The sequence below is a fragment of the Salmo salar genome, chromosome 17, assembly GCF_965601325.2.
Source record: "Salmo salar chromosome 17, fSalSal1, whole genome shotgun sequence".
In the NCBI taxonomy this organism is placed as follows: Eukaryota; Metazoa; Chordata; class Actinopteri; order Salmoniformes; family Salmonidae; genus Salmo; species Salmo salar.
Genome location: NC_138307.1, coordinates 22,975,360 through 22,999,830, shown reverse-complemented (window position 1 = coordinate 22,999,830; position 24,471 = coordinate 22,975,360). Strand labels below are relative to the sequence as shown.

General features: G+C 45.5%; 1 protein-coding gene across 2 annotated transcripts in view; it reads right to left on the bottom strand.

The window, feature by feature from the left end:
• Positions 1-1,042: 1,042 nt before the first annotated feature.
• mlpha (melanophilin a) overlaps positions 1,043-24,471 on the bottom strand; it is a 93,065-nt gene continuing 69,636 nt past the window's right edge. Inside the window, exons 10-16 of one of the 2 annotated variants that reach the window (XM_082963621.1) lie at positions 6,425-6,511; positions 4,966-5,184; positions 2,977-3,153; positions 2,553-2,714; positions 2,246-2,299; positions 2,090-2,138; positions 1,043-1,994 (exon numbers count right to left, since the gene is read on the bottom strand). In XM_082963621.1, coding sequence (XP_082819747.1) covers positions 1,948-1,994; positions 2,090-2,138; positions 2,246-2,299; positions 2,553-2,714; positions 2,977-3,153; positions 4,966-5,184; positions 6,425-6,511 — 795 coding nt within the window. In that variant the 3' untranslated portion in view covers positions 1,043-1,947. The remainder of the gene's footprint in view (positions 1,995-2,089; positions 2,139-2,245; positions 2,300-2,552; positions 2,715-2,976; positions 3,154-4,965; positions 5,185-6,424; positions 6,512-24,471) is intronic. The other variant, XM_082963622.1, reaches the window with a different exon arrangement.

Genomic DNA, 24,471 nt, shown 5'->3' with positions numbered 1-24,471 from the left:
GTTTGTTGGTGATGTGGACACCAAGGAACTTGAAGCTCTCAACCTGCTCCACTGCAGCCCGTTGATGAGAATGGGGGCGTGCTCGGTCCTCCTTTTCCTGTAGTCCACAATCATCTCCTTTGTCTTGATCACGTTGAGGGAGAGGTTGTTATCCTGGCACCACACGGTCAAGTCTCTGACCTCCTCCATATAGGCTGTCTCATCGTTGTCGGTGATCAGGCCTACCACTGTTGTGTCATCTGCAAACTTAATGGTGTTGGAGTCGTGCCTGGCCATGCAGTCATGAGTGAACAGGGAGTACAGGAGGGGACTGAGCACGCACCCTGAGGAGCCCCCGTGTTGAGGATCAGCGTGGCGGATGTGTTGTTACCTACCCTCACCACCTGGGGGCGGCCGGTCAGGAAGTCCAGGATCCAGTTGCAGAGGGAGGTGTTTAGTCCCAGGGTCCTTAGCTTAGTGATGAGCTTTGAGGGCACTATGGTGTTGAACGCTGAGCTGTAGTCAATGAATAGCATTCTCACATAGGTGTTCCTTTTGTCCAGGTGGGAAAGGGCAGTGTGGAGTGCATTGATATAGTATTACAGTTTAATTTATGTTTTAGTGTCATTGATATGTTATTACAGTCTGATCCAAATCTTAAAAGTACACGTGTTTGTTTAAAAAGTGCTACAATTTGTATTTTTAATTATTGCAACACCCTGTGATCATTATGTCAAGTGCGCTCGTTCACCAGAATAACAATTGACATCTTAAACTTGGACTTGGTTGAACATCAATGAAAATCCTTGGCAATGCTTTGCCACAGTATGTTGAAGACAATGTTTTTTCCTCGTCCACGGTCGAGAATGCTACGCTAACAGGATCTCAAAATTACCATGATTGGCTAAGCAATAATGTTAAATAATATGAATGTGAAAATGCTGTGTCACTAGGTGGCAGCACGTGTCTGCCTGCATTCACTATACCAAGATGGGTCGGGCAGAGCGGGCCGTCTTACCTGTTGTGGATGTTGAGATCCTCTCAGAATAGAAACACTCAACAGTTGATGTGATACAATTTATTAGATGCAGAAGCCCAGCATAATGCAGTGCAGCTTTTCAAATGATACAGTATATATATATATATATATTCATCCTACTGCAATATTTAGAATTGTCTTGAAAACAGTTTCAAACATATTTTTTTTTTATATGAATTGAGAGAAAACTAAGGATCATTATCCAGACTAGATAACTTGTTATTTCATATCATATTTGTCTGGTCAGTGTCAAGGCATCATTTCACTGTTCTTTTTCAGAAAGATATTTACTAAGACATTATGTAACAGACACTCTGTTATTTGAATTTAACACAGTTGGTGATGTAGGATAGCAAGTCGTGGTGCTTGTTTCTCAGAATCCCATGGAACCCAAAAGGTAATTATTAGACTAGGTCATGATAGTGTACAGTAACTACCACTTTACCAGTGTTCACTAATCAAACTCCATTTTAACGCAAAAAGTCACTTTTGGCCTCTGCTTGAATGTTGGGAGCCTATATGGCACAAATTCATTTTTTAAATCAGGAAACTTAGACTGTGTTCCAGCAGGAAGCCCAATTCTGATATTTTTTCCACAAATTGCCCTTTTTGACCAATCACATCAGATCATTTCATGAGTTTAGACATCAGATACATTGACACTGAGAGGATACTTTAGAATGCGTATGATTTTCAGGCAGTAAACCAGGGTTATTTTTGCATTGAACATAGCTATGGTGTAGCCTGCTTTTACAGCACATAACTGCTGTGCATTGTGGGTGTGGATATATCATTAACATACTGTAACAATCTGGATATGAGAGTGACATCAGATATACAGTGGATCAGTGACAGATAAGGTTTAAGGTATATTTCAGTAACTAAGATAATACATACAGTATCATTGGGCTTATTCGTCATACAGTCCTTTACATGTGACTGGATTTCCGTAGGGATCCTGAGCCGTTGCTGGGTTCTGATGGTGGAAACAAGAGGAGATGGTCATAAGCACAGTTGGTCAGGACTGAAAGACAACATATTAGGGGCATCACAATATGCTTTGGGCCTTACTTGTGGGGAAGTCTTGGTTAAACCTTTTCCTGTTCTGCGAGCCTGATATCTGTCAGATAGAATAGTTGTTTTAGACAACAGCATGCGACAACAATAAGCATCGAAGCAAGCCCAAGAGGGTCTGAAGAGAATTAGTGAATTGCACAACATACTCACCTTTTTCTTCCCTGAGGCACTTAGAGCAGCAAGCTTGTTCTCCAAATCAGACACCTAAGAGAGAAGGAATGAAAAGACAAAAAGTACAAATTATACCCCTTCTGAAAGAAAACTAGTTATCTGAAAATAATAGATATATCAACTAAATGAGCTCCAGTGTTGTATTGTTCTTTCTTCATGCATCCCTGTAGGCTACAATGTTTCTTGGAAAACTACAGTTTGCGGTGTGCTTTTCAGTCCGTACAGCACATCCCTGTTGAGTAGAAAGCCTGCTCAGTAGAACCCGCAGTAAAGCCTCGTCACCTACCTCACTTTCAGTGCTCTGGACCCGATGTGCAGTCAGGGCCACCACGTCCTCCAGGTCAGAGAGCTCCGAGTCTGTGGCCCCTCCGAAGCGGTTCTTGGCACTCTGCTCCAGATGCCTCAGCTTCTTCTCCAGGTCAAAAGACTTCCCTGAGGTCATGTACACCTGTAACAGGGCACAGGACAACCACCACAAATGCACCCTTACAGATGAGCTGCTAACCAAACCCCATTAGCAAGCTAACAGTTTCCAGACTAGACTGCTTGGAATACAAAGCGAATCTCTGCTTTAAGACAACACAAGACGTCTCTTCGCATGCTTTAAACAAAAGGCAGGCCTAGCTCCAGACCTACACCTTGACACACAGCTATTTTGATTGGATTATGATTGCTTGGGAGAAAAAGAGGAGTGTGATTTTTAAGCTTACATTTTCCTCAAGTTCTCTGTAAGACTCAGCTGCTTTCCTTACGTCAGCCACGTCAATTATCATGGGGCTGTCATTAGACGTTATTGAGGGGAAGTACTCGTTCATTGCGCTTTCAGCGGCATTAATGGTTCTTAGAAACTCTTTGGTGATGTCACAGAGGGCCGCCGCAGTGGATCTCTGAAAGCCATGTAAGGGAACAGAAATTAGCCGGTGGGAAGTACCTACGTCTCCTATACGTAGAGGAAGTGATTTGGAATCACACTTTCGTGATGAGGTAGCCCTGCTTGAGACTTGCTAGCCCAAATGTCACCCTGAGACCACAAGGATTTTGTCTTGGTCTAATGGTGAAGACATTTACATTGCGGTCATTTAGCAGAGACTCTTATCCAGAGGGACTGACAGTTGGTGCAACCACATATCACAGTCATAGTAAGTCCAACTTTTCCTCAGTAAAGCAGCTATCAGCAAAGTGCTGAAGTGCGAGTGAGAAAAGACAAGTGTGAGTGTTAGTGCTAGAAAGAGTGTTAAGGATTGTTTTAAGATGTTAACTCTGCGTGCGAGAGGTCCCTGGTTGGATCCAATGATGTAAACCCTAGATGACTGACAGGGGGTGTTGTTTTGAAGCCACCGTACAGCCATTTTGCTACTCCCCCTGCATTTATTGAGGTCTACATTGGTTTTTGACAAGTATATTCTATTACAGACACTTTAATGCATACGTTTAAATTACATTATGTGGGGCCTCCCGAGTGGCGCAGCTGTCTAAGGCACTGCATCACAATGCTGGAGGCGTCACTACAGACCCGGGATCAATCCCAGGCTGTGTCGCAGCCGGCCGTGACCGGGAGACCCATGAGGCGGTGCACAATTGGCTCAGCGTCGTCCGGGTTAGGGGAGGGTTTGGCCGGCTGGGATGTCCTTGTCCCATTGCACTCTGGCGACTCCTTGTGGCGGGCCGGGTGCATGCATGCTGACTCGTGTTGACAGTTGTACGATGTTTCCTCCGACACATTGGTGCGGCTGGCTTCCAGGTTAAGCGAGCGGTGTGTCAAGAAGCAGTGCGACTTGGCAGGGTCGTGTTTCGGAGGACGCATGGCTCTCAACCTTCACCTGTCTCAAGTCCGTGGGGGAGTTGCAACGATGGGACAAGACTAACCGCCAATTGGAGAAAAAGGGGTAAAAAACAAAAACACATTTATATTATGTGAACTTTGGTCAGGACGTGGCAGGGAGTGTTTGTTTCATGTGGTTTGTGCTATGTATTTAGGAAGAAGGGTGTTTGGTTTATGTGGTTCGGGGTTTGTTAGTCTATGTTCTATGTTAGTGTATTTTTATATTCTGTCTAGTCTATTGTAGTTCTATGTTTAGTTAATTGGTGTTGGGGCCTTCAGTTGGAGGCAGCTGTCTATCGTTGCCTCTGATTGAAGGTCCTATAATTAGGGGTGTGTTTGTCATGGGATTTTGTGGGAGATTGTGCTTTGTGCTTTACCGGCCTGTTATTCGTTGTTGTGTTTTGTATACGTGTTTGTTTTGGGTTTTTCCTTCTTTGTCCTTAATAAAGAAGATGAGTGTACATATTCCCGCTGCGTTTTGGTCCTCTCATTACGACACCCGTGACAGAACTGAACATAAAAATACAAAATATATTCCTTCAAATATTTTTTGTTGTTGTACTAATGATACAGTCCCCACTACAACAAAGAAATACCTAAATACATGTTCTTTTGTCATTGAAACATTTTATTGAAATACTGTAGAATTCCATTAATTCCTATGGAAGAGTTCTCCTATGTAGTTCTCCTATGGAAGAGTTCTCCTATGGAAGAGTACCAATATGGCGGCAGGTGGCTTCAAAGCCTCTCATTGGCCATTACATAGCATCAGCAATCCAGGGTTTATACACATCATTGGTTGGATCCCATCACCTCCGCTACAGCTTTTTGGCGCGTGTCTGAGATGTAACAGGGTAACAGGACCCCCAAAACTCACCTGCTGAGCCTCAGTGGGCCCCTCATCGCTGGAGGAGCTGAGGGGCTCCAGGGGGAGGACTGGGAGGTTACTCTTCACAGCGGCCCTCTTTAATAAAGGGGTCTTCTTCCCCCCTCCTGCTTCCTCGTCGGAGGAGGGAACACTGATGTTCCCCGCCAGCTCGCTCAGCTTCCTCCTCAGCTTCTCCTCCTCTATCTGTGCAGCGGTCGGGGACGTCGCCTGTGGATAGAAACAGGATTGACTTACTAGACTTTTTCTTTTTTGCTGCTAGTGGAACCTCAAGCCTCAACAGTGCATCTCCAGTGAACTCTGTTCTGGGCAGTTTTCTTGACTTTATTCCAGGTGGACAGAAACAGGGTTGGGGTCAGTTCCATCTAGATTCCCGTCAGTTTAAGACTTGAATGTTTAAGAGTTTAATGGCTTATGTCTTATGGAGAAATTCAACACGGAGGAGTTGTAATGGAAATGAGCCCAACTCAAGGTGGGTAACAACAGGTTAAGGCCAGAGTTAGCTAACAAGTTACCCTTTGATGAACCCCTATGATTCTCTCTAATATGATTATTCCAAGAAAGATAATGCTCTGTTAGGAGAGCAGTAGGAAGCTCTGTTAGGAGCTCTGTTAGGAGAGCAGTAGGAAGCTCTGTTAGGAGCTCTGTTAGGAGAGCAGTAGGAAGCGCTGTTAGGAGAGCAGTAGGAAGCGCTGTTAGGAGAGCAGTAGGAAGCGCTGTTAGGAGAGCAGTAGGAAGCGCTGTTAGGAGAGCAGTAGGAAGCGCTGTTAGGAGAGCAGTAGGAAGCGCTGTTAGGAGAGCAGTAGGAAGCGCTGTTAGGAGAGCAGTAGGAAGCGCTGTTAGGAGAGCAGTAGGAAGCGCTGTTAGGAGAGCAGTAGGAAGCGCTGTTAGGAGAGCAGTAGGAAGCGCTGTTAGGAGAGCAGTAGGAAGCGCTGTTAGGAGAGCAGTAGGAAGCGCTGTTAGGAGAGCAGTAGGAAGCTGCTGTTGGGAGCTCTGTTAGGAGAGCAGTAGGAAGGCTGTTAGGAGCTGTTAGGAGAGCAGTAGGAAGTCTATTAGGAGCTCTGTTAGGAGAGCAGTAGGAAGCGCTGTTAGGAGAGCAGTAGGAAGCGCTGTTAGGAGAGCAGTAGGAAGCGCTGTTAGGAGAGCAGTAGGAAGCGCTGTTAGGAGAGCAGTAGGAAGCGCTGTTAGGAGAGCAGTAGGAAGCTCTGTTAGGAGAACAGTAAGATGCTCTATTAGGAGCTCTGTTAGGAGAGCAGTAAGAATCTCTGTTAGGAGAACAATAAGAAGCTCTGTTAGGAGAGCAATAAGAAGTTCTGTTAGGAGAGCAGTAGGAAGCTCTGTTAGGAGCTCTGTTAGGAGGGCAATAAGAAGCTCTGTTAGGAGCTCTGTTAGGAGAGCAATACGAAGCTCTGTTAGGAGAGGAGAAGGAAGGTTTTTAACCCTTTCTTACCTCATCATCGGGGGGTAGAGTCATCTTGGACTCCAGCCGGTTCAGGAGACTCTCTATGGCTGACATGCGCTTGTTTAGAGCATTGACCTGTATCAAAATGACGGGAGAGGAGTGAGGTGAGACCAAGTGAGGTGAGACCAATACAAAATGACAGGAGAGGAGTGAGGTGAGACTAATACAAAATGACAGGAGAGGAGTGAGGTGAGACCAATACAAAATGACAGGAGAGGAGTGAGTTAAGACCAAGTGAGGTGAGACCAATACAAAATGACAGGAGAGGAATGAGGTGAGACCAATAGAAAATGACAGGAATGGAGGGAAGTGAGACCAATACAAAATGACAGGAGAGGAATGAGGTGAGACCAATACAAAATGACAGGAGAGGAATGAGGTGAGACCAATACAAAATGACAGGAGAGGAATGAGGTGAGACCAATAGAAAATGACAGGAATGGAGGGAAGTGAGACCAATACAAAATGACAGGAGAGGAATGAGGTGAGACCAATACAAAATGACAGGAGAGGAATGAGGTGAGACCAATACAAAATGACAGGAGAGGAATGAGGTGAGACCAATAGAAAATGACAGGAATGGAGGGAAGTGAGACCAATACAAAATGACAGGAGAGGAATGAGGTGAGACCAATACAAAATGACAGGAGAGGAATGAGGTGAGACCAATACAAAATGACAGGAGAGGAATGAGGTGAGACCAATACAAAATGACAGGAGAGGAATGAGGTAAGACCAATAAAAAATGACAGGAAAGGAGGGAAGTGAGACCAATACAAAATGACAGGAGAGGAATGAGGTGAGACCAATACAAAATGACAGGAAAGGAGGGAAGTGAGACCAATACAAAATGACAGGAGAGGAATGAGGTGAGACCAATACAAAATGACAGGAAAGGAGGGAGGTGAGACCAATACAAAATGTACATTGTGAATGAATCGAGAGGCAAACCTGACACAAGGTTGGATATTGTATGACACCAGACTTCAAAATAGACGTTCTAATCATTGGCTGAGCAGAGCAGCTGATTACACCCTATTCTTTAATTATCCAAATCAAGAAACAAAGTTGTCTTTGTTCTGCTCTCTGAAGTTCAATCCACTAAAAACCCCAGCATGCATCACTTGAGACACGCGATCAACTTCCAATAAATACATGTGCAATAGAAATCAGCCAACAGTGTTTGAAATCCATCTTCCCAGGCTTGAGAGGAAGGACAAGCCCAACCTTGTTAGTTAGTTAAAGTGGGTCATTTTATATGGTCAGTGTATAGAGACGTCATCTGTCTCATGTCAGGGTAGTTTAATAGTGTAGAGAGACGTCATCTGTCTCATGTCAGGGTAGTTTAATAGTGTAGAGAGACGTCATCTGTCTCATGTCAGGGTAGTTTAATAGTGTAGAGAGACGTCATCTGTCTCATGTCAGGGTAGCTTAATAGTGTAGAGAGACGTCACCTGTCTCAGGTCAGGGTAGTTTAATAGTGTAGAGAGACGTCATCTGTCTCACGTCAGGGTAGTTTAATAGTGTAGAGAGACGTCATCTGTCTCATGTCAGGGGAGTTTAATAGTGTAGAGAGATGTCACCTGTCTCATGTCAGGGTAGTTTAATAGTGTAGAGAGACGTCATCTGTCTCATGTCAGGGTAGTTTAATAGTGTAGAGAGACGTCATCTGTCTCATGTCAGGCTAGTTTAATAGTGTAGAGAGACGTCATCTGTCTCATGTCAGGGTAGTTTAATAGTGTAGAGAGACGTCATCTGTCTCATGTCAGGGTAGTTTAATAGTGTAGAGAGACGTCACCTGTCTCATGTCAGGGTAGTTTCATAGTGTAGAGAGACGTCACCTGTCTCATGTCAGGGTAGTTTAATAGTGTAGAGAGACGTCATCTGTCTCATGTCAGGGTAGTTTAATAGTGTAGAGAGACGTCACCTGTCTCATGTCAGGGTAGTTTAATAGTGTAGAGAGACGTTATCTGTCTCATGTCAGGGTAGTTTAATAGTGTAGAGAGACGTCATCTGTCTCATGTCAGGGTAGTTTAATAGTGTAGAGAGACGTCACCTGTCTCATGTCAGGGTAGTTTAATAGTGTAAAGAGACGTCATCTGTCTCACGTCAGGGTAGATTAATAGTGTATAGAGACGTCATCTGTCTCACGTCAGGGTAGATTAATAGTGTAGAGAGACGTCATCTGTCTCATGTCAGGGTAGTTTAATAGCGTAGAGAGACGTCACCTGTCTCATGTCAGGGTAGTTTAATAGTGTAGAGAGACGTCATCTGTCTCATGTCAGGGTAGTTTAATAGTGTAGAGAGACGTCACCTGTCTCATGTCAGGGTAGTTTAATAGTGTAGAGAGACGTCACCTGTCTAGTTCAGGGTAGTTTAATAGTGTAGAGACGTAATCTGTCTCATGTCAGGGTAGTTTAATAGTGTAGAGACGTCATCTGTCTCATGTCAGGGTAGTTTAATAGTGTAGAGAGACGTCATCTGTCTCATGTCAGGGTAGTTTAATAGTGTAGAGAGACGTCATCTGTCTCATGTCAGGGTAGTTTAATAGTGTAGAGAGACGTCATCTGTCTCATGTCAGGGTAGTTTAATAGTGTATACAGACGTCATCTGTCTCATGTCAGGGTAGTTAAATAGTGTAGAGAGACGTCACCTGTCTCATGTCAGGGTAGTTTAATAGTGTAGAGAGACGTCACCTGTCTCATGTCAGGGTAGTTTAATAGTGTAGAGAGACGTCATCTGTCTCATGTCAGGGTAGTTTAATAGTGTAGAGAGACGTCATCAGTCTCATGTCAGGGTAGTTTAATAGTGTAGAGAGACGTCATCTGTCTCATGTCAGGGTAGTTTAATAGTATAGAGACGTCACCGGTCTCATGTCAGGGTAGTTTAATAGTATAGAGACGTCACCTGTCTCATGTCAGGGTAGTTTAATAGTGTAGAGACGTCATCTGTCTCTTGTCAGAGTAGTTTAATAGTGTATACAGACGTCATCTGTCTCACGTCAGGGTAGTTTAATAGTGTAGAGAGACGTCATCTGTCTCATGTCAGGGTAGTTTAATAGTGTAGAGAGACGTCATCTGTCTCATGTCAGGGTAGTTTAATAGTGTAGAGAGACGTCACCTGTCTCATGTCAGGGTAGTTTAATAGTGTAGAGAGACGTCACCTGTCTCATGTCAGGGTAGTTTAATAGTGTAGAGAGACGTCATCTGTCTCATGTCAGGGTAGTTTAATAGTGTAGAGAGACGTCATCTGTCTCATGTCAGGGTAGTTTAATAGTGTATACAGACGTCATCTGTCTCATGTCAGGGTAGTTTAATAGTGTAGAGAGACGTCATCTGTCTCACGTCAGGGTAGTTTAATAGTTTAGAGAGACGTCATCTGTCTCATGTCAGGGTAGTTTAATAGTATAGAGACGTCACCTGTCTCATGTCAGGGTAGTTTAATAGTATAGAGACGTCACCTGTCTCACGTCAGGGTAGTTTAATAGTGTATAGAGACGTCATCTGTCTCATGTCAGGGTAGTTTAATAGTGTAGAGAGACGTCATCTGTCTCATGTCAGGGTAGTTTAATAGTGTATAGAGACGTCATCTGTCTCATGTCAGGGTAGTTTAATAGTGTATAGAGACGTCATCTGTCTCATGTCAGGGTAGTTTAATAGTGTAGAGAGACGTCATCTGTCTCATGTCAGGGTAGTTTAATAGTGTAGAGAGACGTCACCTGTCTCATGTCAGGGTAGTTTAATAGTGTAGAGAGACGTCATCTGTCTCTGTCAGGGTAGTTTAATAGTATAGAGACGTCTCATGTCAGGGTAGTTTAATAGTGTAGAGAGACGTCATCTGTCTCATGTCAACGTAGTTTAATAGTATAGTGACGTCACCTGTCTCCTGTCAGGGTAGTTTAATAGTGTAGAGAGACATCACCTGTCTCATGTCAGGGTAGTTTAATAGTGTATAGAGACGTCATCTGTCTCATGTCAGGGTAGTTTAATAGTGTAGAGAGACGTCATCTATCTCATGTCAGGGTAGTTTAATAGTGTAGAGAGACGTCATCTGTCTCATGTCAGGGTAGTTTAAAAGTGTAGAGAGACGTCACCTGTCTCATGTCAGGGTAGTTTAATAGTGTAGAGAGATGTCACCTGTCTCATGTCAGGGTAGTTTAATAGTGTATAGAGACGTCATCTGTCTCATGTCAGGGTAGTTTAATAGTGTAGAGAGACGTCATCTGTCTCACGTCAGAGTAGTTTAATAGTGTATACAGACGTCATCTGTCTCACGTCAGGGTAGTTTAATAGTGTAGAGAGACGTCATCTGTCTCATGTCAGGGTAGTTTAATAGTGTAGAGAGACGTCATCTGTCTCATGTCAGGGTAGTTTAATAGTGTAGAGAGACGTCATCTGTCTCATGTCAGGGTAGTTTAATAGTGTAGAGAGACGTCACCTGTCTCTTGACAGGGTAGTTTAATAGTGTAGAGAGACGTCATCTGTCTCATGTCAGGGTAGTTTAATAGTGTAGAGAGACGTCACCTGTCTCATGTCAGGGTAGTTTAATAGTGTAGAGAGATGTCACCTGTCTCATGTCAGGGTAGTTTAATAGTGTACAGAGACGTCATCTGTCTCATGTCAGGGTAGTTTAATAGTGTAGAGAGACGTCATCTGTCTCATGTCAGAGTAGTTTAATAGTGTATACAGACGTCATCTGTCTCACGTCAGGGTAGTTTAATAGTGTAGAGAGACGTCATCTGTCTCATGTCAGGGTAGTTTTATAGTGTAGAGAGACGTCATCTGTCTCATGTCAGGGTAGTTTAATAGTGTAGAGAGACGTCATCTGTCTTATGTCAGGGTAGTTTAATAGTGTATAGAGACGTCATCTGTCTCATGTCAGGGTAGTTTAATAGTGTAGAGAGACGTCATCTGTCTCATGTCAGGGTAGTTTAATAGTGTAGAGAGACATCATCTGTCTCATGTCAGGGTAGTTTAATAGTGTAGAGAGACGTCATCTGTCTAAGTCAGGGTAGTTTAATAGTATAGAGACGTCATCTGTCTCATGTCAGGGTAGTTTAATAGTGTAGAGAGACGTCATCTGTCTCATGTCAGGGTAGTTTAATAGTGTAGAGAGACGTCATCTGTCTCATGTCAGGGTAGTTTAATAGTGTTGAGACGTCATCTGTCTCATGTCAGGGTAGTTTAATAGTGTAGAGAGACGTCATCTGTCTCATGTCAGGGTAGTTTAATAGTGTAGAGAAACGTCATCTGTCTCATGTCAGGGTAGTTTAATAGTGTAGAGAGACGTCATCTGTCTCATGTCAGGGTAGTTTAATAGTGTATACAGACGTCATCTGTCTCATGTCAGGGTAGTTTAATAGTGTAGAGAGACGTCACCTGTCTCATGTCAGGGTAGTTTAATAGTGTAGAGAGACGTCACCTGTCTCATGTCAGGGTAGTTTAATAGTGTAGAGAGACGTCATCTGTCTCATGTCTGGGTAGTTTAATAGTGTAGAGAGACGTCATCTGTCTCATGTCAGGGTAGTTTAATAGTGTAGAGAGACGTCATCTGTCTCATGTCAGGGTAGTTTAATAGTATAGAGACGTCACCTGTCTCATGTCAGGGTAGTTTAATAGTATAGAGACGTCACCTGTCTCATGTCAGGGTAGTTTAATAGTGTATAGAGACGTCATCTGTCTCATGTCAGGGTAGTTTAATAGTGTAGAGAGACGTCACCTGTCTCCTGTCAGGGTAGTTTAATAGTGTAGAGAGACGTCATCTGTCTCATGTCAGCGTAGTTTAATAGTATAGAGACATCACCTGTCTCCTGTCAGGGTAGTTTAATAGTGTAGAGAGACGTCATCTGTCTCATGTCAGGGTAGTTTAATAGTGTAGAGAGATGTCACCTGTCTCATGTCAGGGTAGTTTAATAGTGTATAGAGACGTCATCTGTCTCATGTCAGGGTAGTTTAATAGTGTAGAGAGACGTCATCTCTCTCATGTCAGGGTATTTTAATAGTGTAGAGAGACGTCATCTGTCTCATGTCAGGGTAGTTTAATAGTGTATAGAGACGTCATCTGTCTCATGTCATGGTAGTTTAATAGTGTAGAGAGACGTCATCTGTCTCATGTCAGGGTAGTTTAATAGTGTATAGAGACGTCATCTGTCTCATGTCAGGGTAGTTTAATAGTGTAGAGAGACGTCATCTGTCTCATGTCAGGGTAGTTTAATAGTGTATACAGACGTCATCTGTCTCATGTCAGGGTAGTTTAATAGTGAGAGAGACGTCACCTGTCTCATGTCAGGGTAGTTTAATAGTGTAGAGAGACGTCACCTGTCTCATGTCAGGGTAGTTTAATAGTGTAGAGAGACGTCATCTGTCTCATGTCTGGGTAGTTTAATAGTGTAGAGAGACGTCATCTGTCTCATGTCAGGGTAGTTTAATAGTGTAGAGAGACGTCATCTGTCTTATGTCAGGGTAGTTTAATAGTATAGAGACGTCACCTGTCTCATGTCAGGGTAGTTTAATAGTATAGAGACGTCACCTGTCTCATGTCAGGGTAGTTTAATAGTGTATAGAGACGTCAGCTACACTATTAAACTACCCTGACATGAGACAGATGACGTCTCTCTACACGTTCAAAGTCAACAACGCAGCCACTGCTAGCTAGCCTACTCCACCAGCCAGCAGTACTGTATCATTTTAGTCAATAACATTTTTGCAACGTAAGCTTAACTTCCTGAACATTCCAGACGTGTAGTCCACTTGTCACTCCAATCTCATTTTCATTAGCGTAGCCTCTTCTGTAGCTTGTCTACTATGTGTCTGCCTATCCCTGTTCTCTCTCCTCTGCACAGGCCATACAAACGCTCCACACCGCGTGGCCGCTGCCACTCTAACCTGGTGGTCCCAGCGCGCACGACCCACGTGGAGTTCCAGGTCTCCGGCAGCCTCTGGAACTGCCGGTCTGCGGCCAACAAGGCTGAGTTCATCTCAGCCTATGCTACCCTCCAGTCCCTAGACTTCCTGGCGCTGACGGAAACATGGATCACCACAGATAACACTGCTACTCCTACTGCTCTCTCCTCGTCTGACTACGTGTTCTCGCATACCCCTAGAGCATCGAGCCAGCGGGGTGGTAGCACTGGAATCCTCATCTCTCCCAAGTGGACATTCTCTCTTTCTCCCCTGACCCATCTGTCAATCTCCTCATTTGAATTCCATGCTGTCACAGTTACCAGCCCTTTCAAGCTTAACATCCTTATCATTTATCGCCCTCCAGGTTCCCTTGGAGAGTTCATCAATGAGCTTGACGCCTTGATAAGTTCCTTTCCTGAGGATGGCTCACCTCTCACAGTTCTGGGTGACTTTAACCTCCCCACGTCTACCTTCGACTCATTCCTCTCTGCCTCCTTCTTTCCACTCCTCTCCTCTTTCGACCTCACCCTCTCACCTTCCCCCCCTACTCACAAGGCAGGCAATACGCTTGACCTCATCTTTACTAGATGCTGTTCTTCCACTAATCTCATTGCAACTCCCCTCCAAGTCTCCGACCACTACCTTGTATCCTTTTCCCTCTCGCTCTCATCCAACACTTCTCACTCTCCCCCTACTCGGATGGTATTGCGCCGTCCCAACCTTCGCTCTCTCTCTCCCGCTACTCTCTCCTCTTCCATCCTATCATCTCTTCCTTCTGCTCAAACCTTCTCCAACCTATCTCCTGATTCTGCCTCCTCAACCCTCCTCTCCTCCCTCTCTGCATCCTTTGATTTCCTCTGTCCCCTATCCTCCAGGCCGGCTCGGTCCTCCCCTCCTGCTCCGTGGCTCGACGACTCACTGCGAGCTCACAGAACAGGGCTCCGGGCAGCCGAGCGGAAATGGAGGAAAACTTGCCTCCCTGCGGACCTGGCATCCTTTCACTCCCTCCTCTCTACATTTTCCTCTTCTGTCTCTGCTGCTAAAGCCACTTTCTACCACTCTAAACTCCAAGCATCTGCCTCTAACCCTAGGAAGCTCTTTGCTACCTTCTCCTCCCTCCTGAATCCTCCTCCCCCTCCCCCCCCCTCCTCCCTCTCTGCGGATGACTTCGTCAACCATTTTGAAAAGAAGGTTGACGACATCCGATCCTCGTTTGCTAAGTCAAACGACACTGCTGGTCCTGCTCACACTGCCCTACCCTGTGCTTTGACCTCTTTCTCCCCTCTCTCTCCAGATGAAATCTCGCGTCTTGTGACGGCCGGCCGCCCAACAACCTGCCCACTTGACCCTATCCCCTCCTCTCTTCTCCAGACCATTTCCGGAGACCTTCTCCCCTACCTCACCTCGCTCATCAACGCATCCTTGACCGCTGGCTACGTCCCTTCCGTCTTCAAGAGAGCGAGAGTTGCACCCCTTCTGAAAAAACCTACACTCGATCCCTCCGATGTCAACAACTACAGACCAGTATCCCTTCTTTCCTTTCTCTCCAAAACTCTTGAACGCGCCGTCCTTGGCCAGCTCTCTTGCTATCTCTCTCAGAATGACCTTCTTGATCCTAATCAGTCAGGTTTCAAGACTGGGCATTCAACTGAGACTGCTCTTCTCTGTGTCACGGAGGCTCTCCGCACTGCTAAAGCTAACTCTCTCTCCTCTGCTCTCATCCTTCTAGACCTATCTGCTGCCTTTGATACCGTGAACCATCAGATCCTCCTCTCCACCCTCTCCGAGCTGGGCATCTCCGGCACCGCGCACGCTTGGATTGCGTCCTACCTGACAGGTCGCTCCTACCAGGTGGCGTGGCGAGAATCTGTCTCCGCACCACGTGCTCTCACCACTGGTGTCCCCCAGGGCTCTGTTCTTGGCCCACTCCTATTCTCGCCATACACCAAGTCACTTGGCTCTGTCATATCCTCACATGGTCTCTCATATCATTGCTATGCAGATGACACACAATTAATCTTCTCCTTTCCCCCTTCTGACAACCAGGTGGCGAATCGCATCTCTGCATGTCTGGCAGACATATCAGTGTGGATGACGGATCACCACCTCAAGCTGAACCTCGGCAAGACGGAGCTGCTCTTCCTCCCGGGGAAGGACTGCCCGTTCGTTGATCTCGCCATCACGGTTGACAACTCCCTTGTGTCCTCCTCCCAGAGTGCTAAGAGCCTTGGCGTGACCCTGGACAACACCCTGTCGTTCTCCACCAACATCAAGGCGGTGACCCGATCCTGTAGGTTCATGCTCTACAACATTCGCAGAGTACGACCCTGCCTCACACAGGAAGCGGCGCAGGTCCTAATCCAGGCACTTGTCATCTCCCGTCTGGATTATTGCAACTCGCTGTTGGCTGGGCTCCCTGCCTGTGCCATTAAACCCCTACAACTCATCCAGAATGCCGCAGCCCGTCTGGTGTTCAACCTTCCCAAGTTCTCTCACGTCACCCCGCTCCTCCGCTCTCTCCACTGGCTTCCAGTCGAAGCTCGCATCCGCTACAAGACCATGGTGCTTGCCTACGGAGCTGTGAGGGGAACGGCACCTCCGTACCTTCAGGCTCTGATCAGGCCCTACACCCAAACAAGGGCACTCCGTTCATCCACCTCTGGCCTGCTCGCCTCCCTACCTCTGAGGAAGCACAGTTCCCGCTCAGCCCAGTCAAAACTGTTCGCTGCTCTGGCACCCCAATGGTGGAACAAGCTCCCTCACGACGCCAGGACAGCGGAGTCAAACACCACCTTCCGGAGACACCTGAAACCCCACCTCTTCAAGGAATACCTGGGATAGGATAAAGTAATCCTTCTAACCCCCCCCCTTAAAAGATTTAGATGCACTATTGTAAAGTGGTTGTTCCACTGGATATTATAGGTGAATGCACCAATTTGTAAGTCGCTCTGGATAAGAGCGTCTGCTAAATGACTAAAATGTAAATGTAAAAAATGTCATCTGTCTCATGTCAGGGTAGTTTAATAGTGTAGAGAGACGTCACCTGTCTCATGTCAGGGTTGTTTAATAGTGTAGAGAGACGTCATCTGTCTCATGTCAGCGTAGTTTAATAGTATAGAGACGTCACCTGTCTCCTGTCAGGGTAGTTTAATAGTGTAGAGAGACATCACCTGTCTCATGTCAGGGTAGTTTAATAGTGTATGGAGACGTCATCTGTCTCATGTCAGGGTAGTTTAATAGTGTAGAGAGACGTCATCTGTCTCATGTCAGGGTAGTTTAATAGTGTAGAGAGACGTCATCTGTCTCATGTCAGGGTAGTTTAATAGTGTAGAGAGACGTCATCTGTCTCATGTCAGGGTAGTTTAATAGTGTAGAGAGACGTCACCTGTCTCATGTCAGGGTAGTTTAATAGTGTAGAGAGACGTCACCTGTCTCATGTCAGGGTAGTTTAATAGTGTATAGAGACATCATCTGTCTCATGTCAGGGTAGTTTAATAGTGTAGAGAGACGTCATCTGTCTCATGTCAGAGTAGTTTAATAGTGTATACAGACGTCATCTGTCTCACGTCAGGGTAGTTTAATAGTGTAGAGAGACGTCATCTGTCTCATGTCAGGGTAGTTTAATAGTGTAGAGAGACGTCATCTGTCTCATGTCAGGGTAGTTTAATAGTGTAGAGAGACGTCATCTGTCTCATGTCAGGGTAGTTTAATAGTGTAGAGAGACGTCACCTGTCTCTTGACAGGGTAGTTTAATAGTGTAGAGAGACGTCACCTGTCTCATGTCAGGGTAGTTTAATAGTGTAGAGAGATGTCACCTGTCTCATGTCAGGGTAGTTTAATAGTGTATAGAGACGTCATCTGTCTCATGTCAGGGTAGTTTAATAGTGTAGAGAGACGTCATCTGTCTCATGTCAGAGTAGTTTAATAGTGTATACAGACGTCATCTGTCTCACGTCAGGGTAGTTTAATAGTGTAGAGACGTCATCTGTCTCATGTCAGGGGAGTTTAATAGTGTAGAGAGATGTCACCTGTCTCATGTCAGGGTAGTTTAATAGTGTAGAGAGACGTCATCTGTCTCATGTCAGGGTAGTTTAATAGTGTAGAGAGACGTCATCTGTCTCATGTCAGGCTAGTTTAATAGTGTAGAGAGACGTCATCTGTCTCATGTCAGGGTAGTTTAATAGTGTAGAGAGACGTCACCTGTCTCATGTCAGGGTAGTTTAATAGTGTAGAGAGACGTCACCTGTTTCATGTCAGGGTAGTTTAATAGTGTAGAGAGACGTCATCTGTCTCTTGTCAGGGTAGTTTAATAGTGTAGAGAGACGTCATCTGTGTCATGTCAGGGTAGTTTAATAGTGTAGAGAGACGTCATCTGTCTCATGTCAGGGTAGTTTAATAGTGTAGAGAGACGTCATCTGTCTCATGTCAGGGTAGTTTAATAGTGTAGAGAGACGTCATCTGTCTCATGTCAGGGTAGTTTAATAGTGTAGAGAGACGTCATCTGTCTCATGTCAGGGTAGTTTAATAGTGTAGAGAGACGTCACCTGTCTCATGTCAGGGTAGTTTAATAGTGTAGAGAGACGTCATCTGTCTCATGTCAGGGTAGTTTAATAGTGTAGAGAGACGTCATCTGTCTCATGTCAGGGTAGTTTAATAGTGTAGAGAGACGTCACCTGTCTCATGTCAGGGTAGTTTAATAGTGTAAAGAGACGTCATCTGTCTCACGTCAGGGTAGATTAATACTGTATAGAGACGTCATCTGTCTCACGTCAGGGTAGATTAATAGTGTAGAGAGACGTCATCTGTCTCATGTCAGGGTAGTTTAATAGCGTAGAGAGACGTCACCTGTCTCATGTCAGGGTAGTTTAATAGTGTAGAGAGACGTCATCTGTCTCATGTCAGGGTAGTTTAATAGTGTAGAGAGACGTCACCTGTCTCATGTCAGGGTAGTTTAATAGTGTAGAGAGACGTCACCTGTCTAGTTCAGGGTAGTTTAATAGTGTAGAGACGTAATCTGTCTCATGTCAGGGTAGTTTAATAGTGTAGAGACGTCATCTGTCTCATGTCAGGGTAGTTTAATAGTGTTGAGACGTCATCTGTCTCATGTCAGGGTAGTTTAATAGTGTAGAGAGACGTCATCTGTCTCATGTCAGGGTAGTTTAATAGTGTAGAGAGACGTCATCTGTCTCATGTCAGGGTAGTTTAATAGTGTAGAGAGACGTCATCTGTCTCATGTCAGGGTAGTTTAATAGTGTATACAGACGTCATCTGTCTCATGTCAGGGTAGTTAAATAGTGTAGAGAGACGTCACCTGTCTCATGTCAGGGTAGTTTAATAGTGTAGAGAGACGTCACCTGTCTCATGTCAGGGTAGTTTAATAGTGTAGAGAGACGTCATCTGTCTCATGTCAGGGTAGTTTAATAGTGTAGAGAGACGTCATCAGTCTCATGTCAGGGTAGTTTAATAGTGTAGAGAGACGTCATCTGTCTCATGTCAGGGTAGTTTAATAGTATAGAGACGTCACCTGTCTCATGTCAGGGTAGTTTAATAGTATAGAGACGTCACCTGTCTCATGTCAGGGTAGTTTAATAGTGTAGAGACGTCATCTGTCTCTTGTCAGAGTAGTTTAATAGTGTATACAGACGTCATCTGTCTCACGTCAGGGTAGTTTAATAGTGTAGAGAGACGTCATCTGTCTCATGTCAGGGTAGTTTAATAGTGTAGAGAGACGTCATCTGTCTCATGTCAGGGTAGTTTAATAGTGTAGAGAGACGTCACCTGTCTCATGTCAGGGTAGTTTAATAGTGTAGAGAGACGTCACCTGTCTCATGTCAGGGTAGTTTAATAGTGTAGAGAGACGTCATCTGTCTCATGTCAGGGTAGTTTAATAGTGTAGAGAGACGTCATCTGTCTCATGTCAGGGTAGTTTAATAGTGTATACAGACGTCATCTGTCTCATGTCAGGGTAGTTTAATAGTGTAGAGAGACGTCATCTGTCTCACGTCAGGGTAGTTTAATAGTGTAGAGAGACGTCATCTGTCTCATGTCAGGGTAGTTTAATAGTATAGAGACGTCACCTGTCTCATGTCAGGGTAGTTTAATAGTATAGAGACATCACCTGTCTCATGTCAGGGTAGTTTAATAGTGTATAGAGACGTCATCTGTCTCATGTCAGGGTAGTTTAATAGTGTAGAGAGACGTCATCTGTCTCATGTCAGGGTAGTTTAATAGTGTAGAGAGACGTCATCTGTCTCATGTCAGGGTAGTTTAATAGTGTATACAGACGTCATCTGTCTCATGTCAGGGTAGTTTAATAGTGTAGAGAGACGTCATCTGTCTCACGTCAGGGTAGTTTAATAGTGTAGAGAGACGTCATCTGTCTCATGTCAGGGTAGTTTAATAGTATAGAGACGTCACCTGTCTCATGTCAGGGTAGTTTAATAGTATAGAGACATCACCTGTCTCATGTCAGGGTAGTTTAATAGTGTATAGAGACGTCATCTGTCTCATGTCAGGGTAGTTTAATAGTGTAGAGAGACGTAATCTGTCTCATGTCAGGGTAGTTTAATAGTGTATAGAGACGTCATCTGTCTCATGTCAGGGTAGTTTAATAGTGTATAGAGACGTCATCTGTCTCATGTCAGGGTAGTTTAATAGTGTAGAGAGACGTCATCTGTCTCATGTCAGGGTAGTTTAATAGTGTAGAGAGACGTCACCTGTCTCATGTCAGGGTAGTTTAATAGTGTAGAGAGACGTCATCTGTCTCTGTCAGGGTAGTTTAATAGTATAGAGACGTCTCATGTCAGGGTAGTTTAATAGTGTAGAGAGACGTCATCTGTCTCATGTCAGCGTAGTTTAATAGTATAGTGACGTCACCTGTCTCCTGTCAGGGTAGTTTAATAGTGTAGAGAGACATCACCTGTCTCATGTCAGGGTAGTTTAATAGTGTATAGAGACGTCATCTGTCTCATGTCAGGGTAGTTTAATAGTGTAGAGAGACGTCATCTGTCTCATGTCAGGGTAGTTTAATAGTGTAGAGAGACGTCATCTGTCTCATGTCAGGGTAGTTTAAAAGTGTAGAGAGACGTCACCTGTCTCATGTCAGGGTAGTTTAATAGTGTAGAGAGATGTCACCTGTCTCATGTCAGGGTAGTTTAATAGTGTATAGAGACGTCATCTGTCTCATGTCAGGGTAGTTTAATAGTGTAGAGAGACGTCACCTGTCTCATGTCAGGGTAGTTTAATAGTGTAGAGACGTCATCTGTCTCATGTCAGGGTAGTTTAATAGTGTAGAGAGACGTCATCTGTCTCATGTCAGGGTAGTTTAATAGTGTAGAGAGATGTCACCTGTCTCATGTCAGGGTAGTTTAATAGTGTATAGAGACGTCATCTGTCTCATGTCAGGGTAGTTTAATAGTGTAGAGAGACGTCATCTGTCTCATGTCAGAGTAGTTTAATAGTGTATACAGACGTCATCTGTCTCACGTCAGGGTAGTTTAATAGTGTAGAGAGACGTCATCTGTCTCATGTCAGGGTAGTTTAATAGTGTAGAGAGACGTCATCTGTCTCATGTCAGGGTAGTTTAATAGTGTAGAGAGACGTCATCTGTCTCATGTCAGGGTAGTTTAATAGTGTAGAGAGACGTCACCTGTCTCTTGACAGGGTAGTTTAATAGTGTAGAGAGACGTCATCTGTCTCATGTCAGGGTAGTTTAATAGTGTAGAGAGACGTCATCTGTCTCATGTCAGGGTAGTTTAATAGTATAGAGACGTCACCTGTCTCATGTCAGGGTAGTTTAATAGTATAGAGACGTCACCTGTCTCATGTCAGGGTAGTTTAATAGTGTAGAGAGACGTCATCTGTCTCATGTCAGGGTAGTTTAATAGTGTAGAGAGACGTCACCTGTCTCCTGTCAGGGTAGTTTAATAGTGTAGAGAGACGTCATCTGTCTCATGTCAGCGTAGTTTAATAGTATAGAGACATCACCTGTCTCCTGTCAGGGTAGTTTAATAGTGTAGAGAGACGTCATCTGTCTCATGTCAGGGTATTTTAATAGTGTAGAGAGACGTCATCTGTCTCATGTCAGGGTAGTTTAATAGTGTATAGAGACGTCATCTGTCTCATGTCATGGTAGTTTAATAGTGTAGAGAGACGTCATCTGTCTCATGTCAGGGTAGTTTAATAGTGTATAGAGACGTCATCTGTCTCATGTCAGGGTAGTTTAATAGTGTAGAGAGACGTCATCTGTCTCCTATCAGGGTAGTTTAATAGTGTAGAGAGACGTCATCTGTCTCATGTCAGGGTAGTTTAATAGTGTATACAGACGTCATCTGTCTCATGTCAGGGTAGTTTAATAGTGAGAGAGACGTCACCTGTCTCATGTCAGGGTAGTTTAATAGTGTAGAGAGACGTCACCTGTCTCATGTCAGGGTAGTTTAATAGTGTAGAGAGACGTCATCTGTCTCATGTCTGGGTAGTTTAATAGTGTAGAGAGACGTCATCTGTCTCATGTCAGGGTAGTTTAATAGTGTAGAGAGACGTCATCTGTCTTATGTCAGGGTAGTTTAATAGTATAGAGACGTCACCTGTCTCATGTCAGGGTAGTTTAATAGTATAGAGACGTCACCTGTCTCATGTCAGGGTAGTTTAATAGTGTATAGAGACGTCAGCTACACTATTAAACTACCCTGACATGAGACAGATGACGTCTCTCTACACGTTCAAAGTCAACAACGCAGCCACTGCTAGCTAGCCTACTCCACCAGCCAGCAGTACTGTATCATTTTAGTCAATAACATTTTTGCAACGTAAGCTTAACTTCCTGAACATTCCAGACGTGTAGTCCACTTGTCACTCCAATCTCATTTTCATTAGCGTAGCCTCTTCTGTAGCTTGTCTACTATGTGTCTGCCTATCCCTGTTCTCTCTCCTCTGCACAGGCCATACAAACGCTCCACACCGCGTGGCCGCTGCCACTCTAACCTGGTGGTCCCAGCGCGCACGACCCACGTGGAGTTCCAGGTCTCCGGCAGCCTCTGGAACTGCCGGTCTGCGGCCAACAAGGCTGAGTTCATCTCAGCCTATGCTACCCTCCAGTCCCTAGACTTCCTGGCGCTGACGGAAACATGGATCACCACAGATAACACTGCTACTCCTACTGCTCTCTCCTCGTCTGACTACGTGTTCTCGCATACCCCTAGAGCATCGAGCCAGCGGGGTGGTAGCACTGGAATCCTCATCTCTCCCAAGTGGACATTCTCTCTTTCTCCCCTGACCCATCTGTCAATCTCCTCATTTGAATTCCATGCTGTCACAGTTACCAGCCCTTTCAAGCTTAACATCCTTATCATTTATCGCCCTCCAGGTTCCCTTGGAGAGTTCATCAATGAGCTTGACGCCTTGATAAGTTCCTTTCCTGAGGATGGCTCACCTCTCACAGTTCTGGGTGACTTTAACCTCCCCACGTCTACCTTCGACTCATTCCTCTCTGCCTCCTTCTTTCCACTCCTCTCCTCTTTCGACCTCACCCTCTCACCTTCCCCCCCTACTCACAAGGCAGGCAATACGCTTGACCTCATCTTTACTAGATGCTGTTCTTCCACTAATCTCATTGCAACTCCCCTCCAAGTCTCCGACCACTACCTTGTATCCTTTTCCCTCTCGCTCTCATCCAACACTTCTCACTCTCCCCCTACTCGGATGGTATTGCGCCGTCCCAACCTTCGCTCTCTCTCTCCCGCTACTCTCTCCTCTTCCATCCTATCATCTCTTCCTTCTGCTCAAACCTTCTCCAACCTATCTCCTGATTCTGCCTCCTCAACCCTCCTCTCCTCCCTCTCTGCATCCTTTGATTTCCTCTGTCCCCTATCCTCCAGGCCGGCTCGGTCCTCCCCTCCTGCTCCGTGGCTCGACGACTCACTGCGAGCTCACAGAACAGGGCTCCGGGCAGCCGAGCGGAAATGGAGGAAAACTTGCCTCCCTGCGGACCTGGCATCCTTTCACTCCCTCCTCTCTACATTTTCCTCTTCTGTCTCTGCTGCTAAAGCCACTTTCTACCACTCTAAACTCCAAGCATCTGCCTCTAACCCTAGGAAGCTCTTTGCTACCTTCTCCTCCCTCCTGAATCCTCCTCCCCCTCCCCCCCCCCTCCTCCCTCTCTGCGGATGACTTCGTCAACCATTTTGAAAAGAAGGTTGACGACATCCGATCCTCGTTTGCTAAGTCAAACGACACTGCTGGTCCTGCTCACACTGCCCTACCCTGTGCTTTGACCTCTTTCTCCCCTCTCTCTCCAGATGAAATCTCGCGTCTTGTGACGGCCGGCCGCCCAACAACCTGCCCACTTGACCCTATCCCCTCCTCTCTTCTCCAGACCATTTCCGGAGACCTTCTCCCCTACCTCACCTCGCTCATCAACGCATCCTTGACCGCTGGCTACGTCCCTTCCGTCTTCAAGAGAGCGAGAGTTGCACCCCTTCTGAAAAAACCTACACTCGATCCCTCCGATGTCAACAACTACAGACCAGTATCCCTTCTTTCCTTTCTCTCCAAAACTCTTGAACGCGCCGTCCTTGGCCAGCTCTCTTGCTATCTCTCTCAGAATGACCTTCTTGATCCTAATCAGTCAGGTTTCAAGACTGGGCATTCAACTGAGACTGCTCTTCTCTGTGTCACGGAGGCTCTCCGCACTGCTAAAGCTAACTCTCTCTCCTCTGCTCTCATCCTTCTAGACCTATCTGCTGCCTTTGATACCGTGAACCATCAGATCCTCCTCTCCACCCTCTCCGAGCTGGGCATCTCCGGCACCGCGCACGCTTGGATTGCGTCCTACCTGACAGGTCGCTCCTACCAGGTGGCGTGGCGAGAATCTGTCTCCGCACCACGTGCTCTCACCACTGGTGTCCCCCAGGGCTCTGTTCTTGGCCCACTCCTATTCTCGCCATACACCAAGTCACTTGGCTCTGTCATATCCTCACATGGTCTCTCATATCATTGCTATGCAGATGACACACAATTAATCTTCTCCTTTCCCCCTTCTGACAACCAGGTGGCGAATCGCATCTCTGCATGTCTGGCAGACATATCAGTGTGGATGACGGATCACCACCTCAAGCTGAACCTCGGCAAGACGGA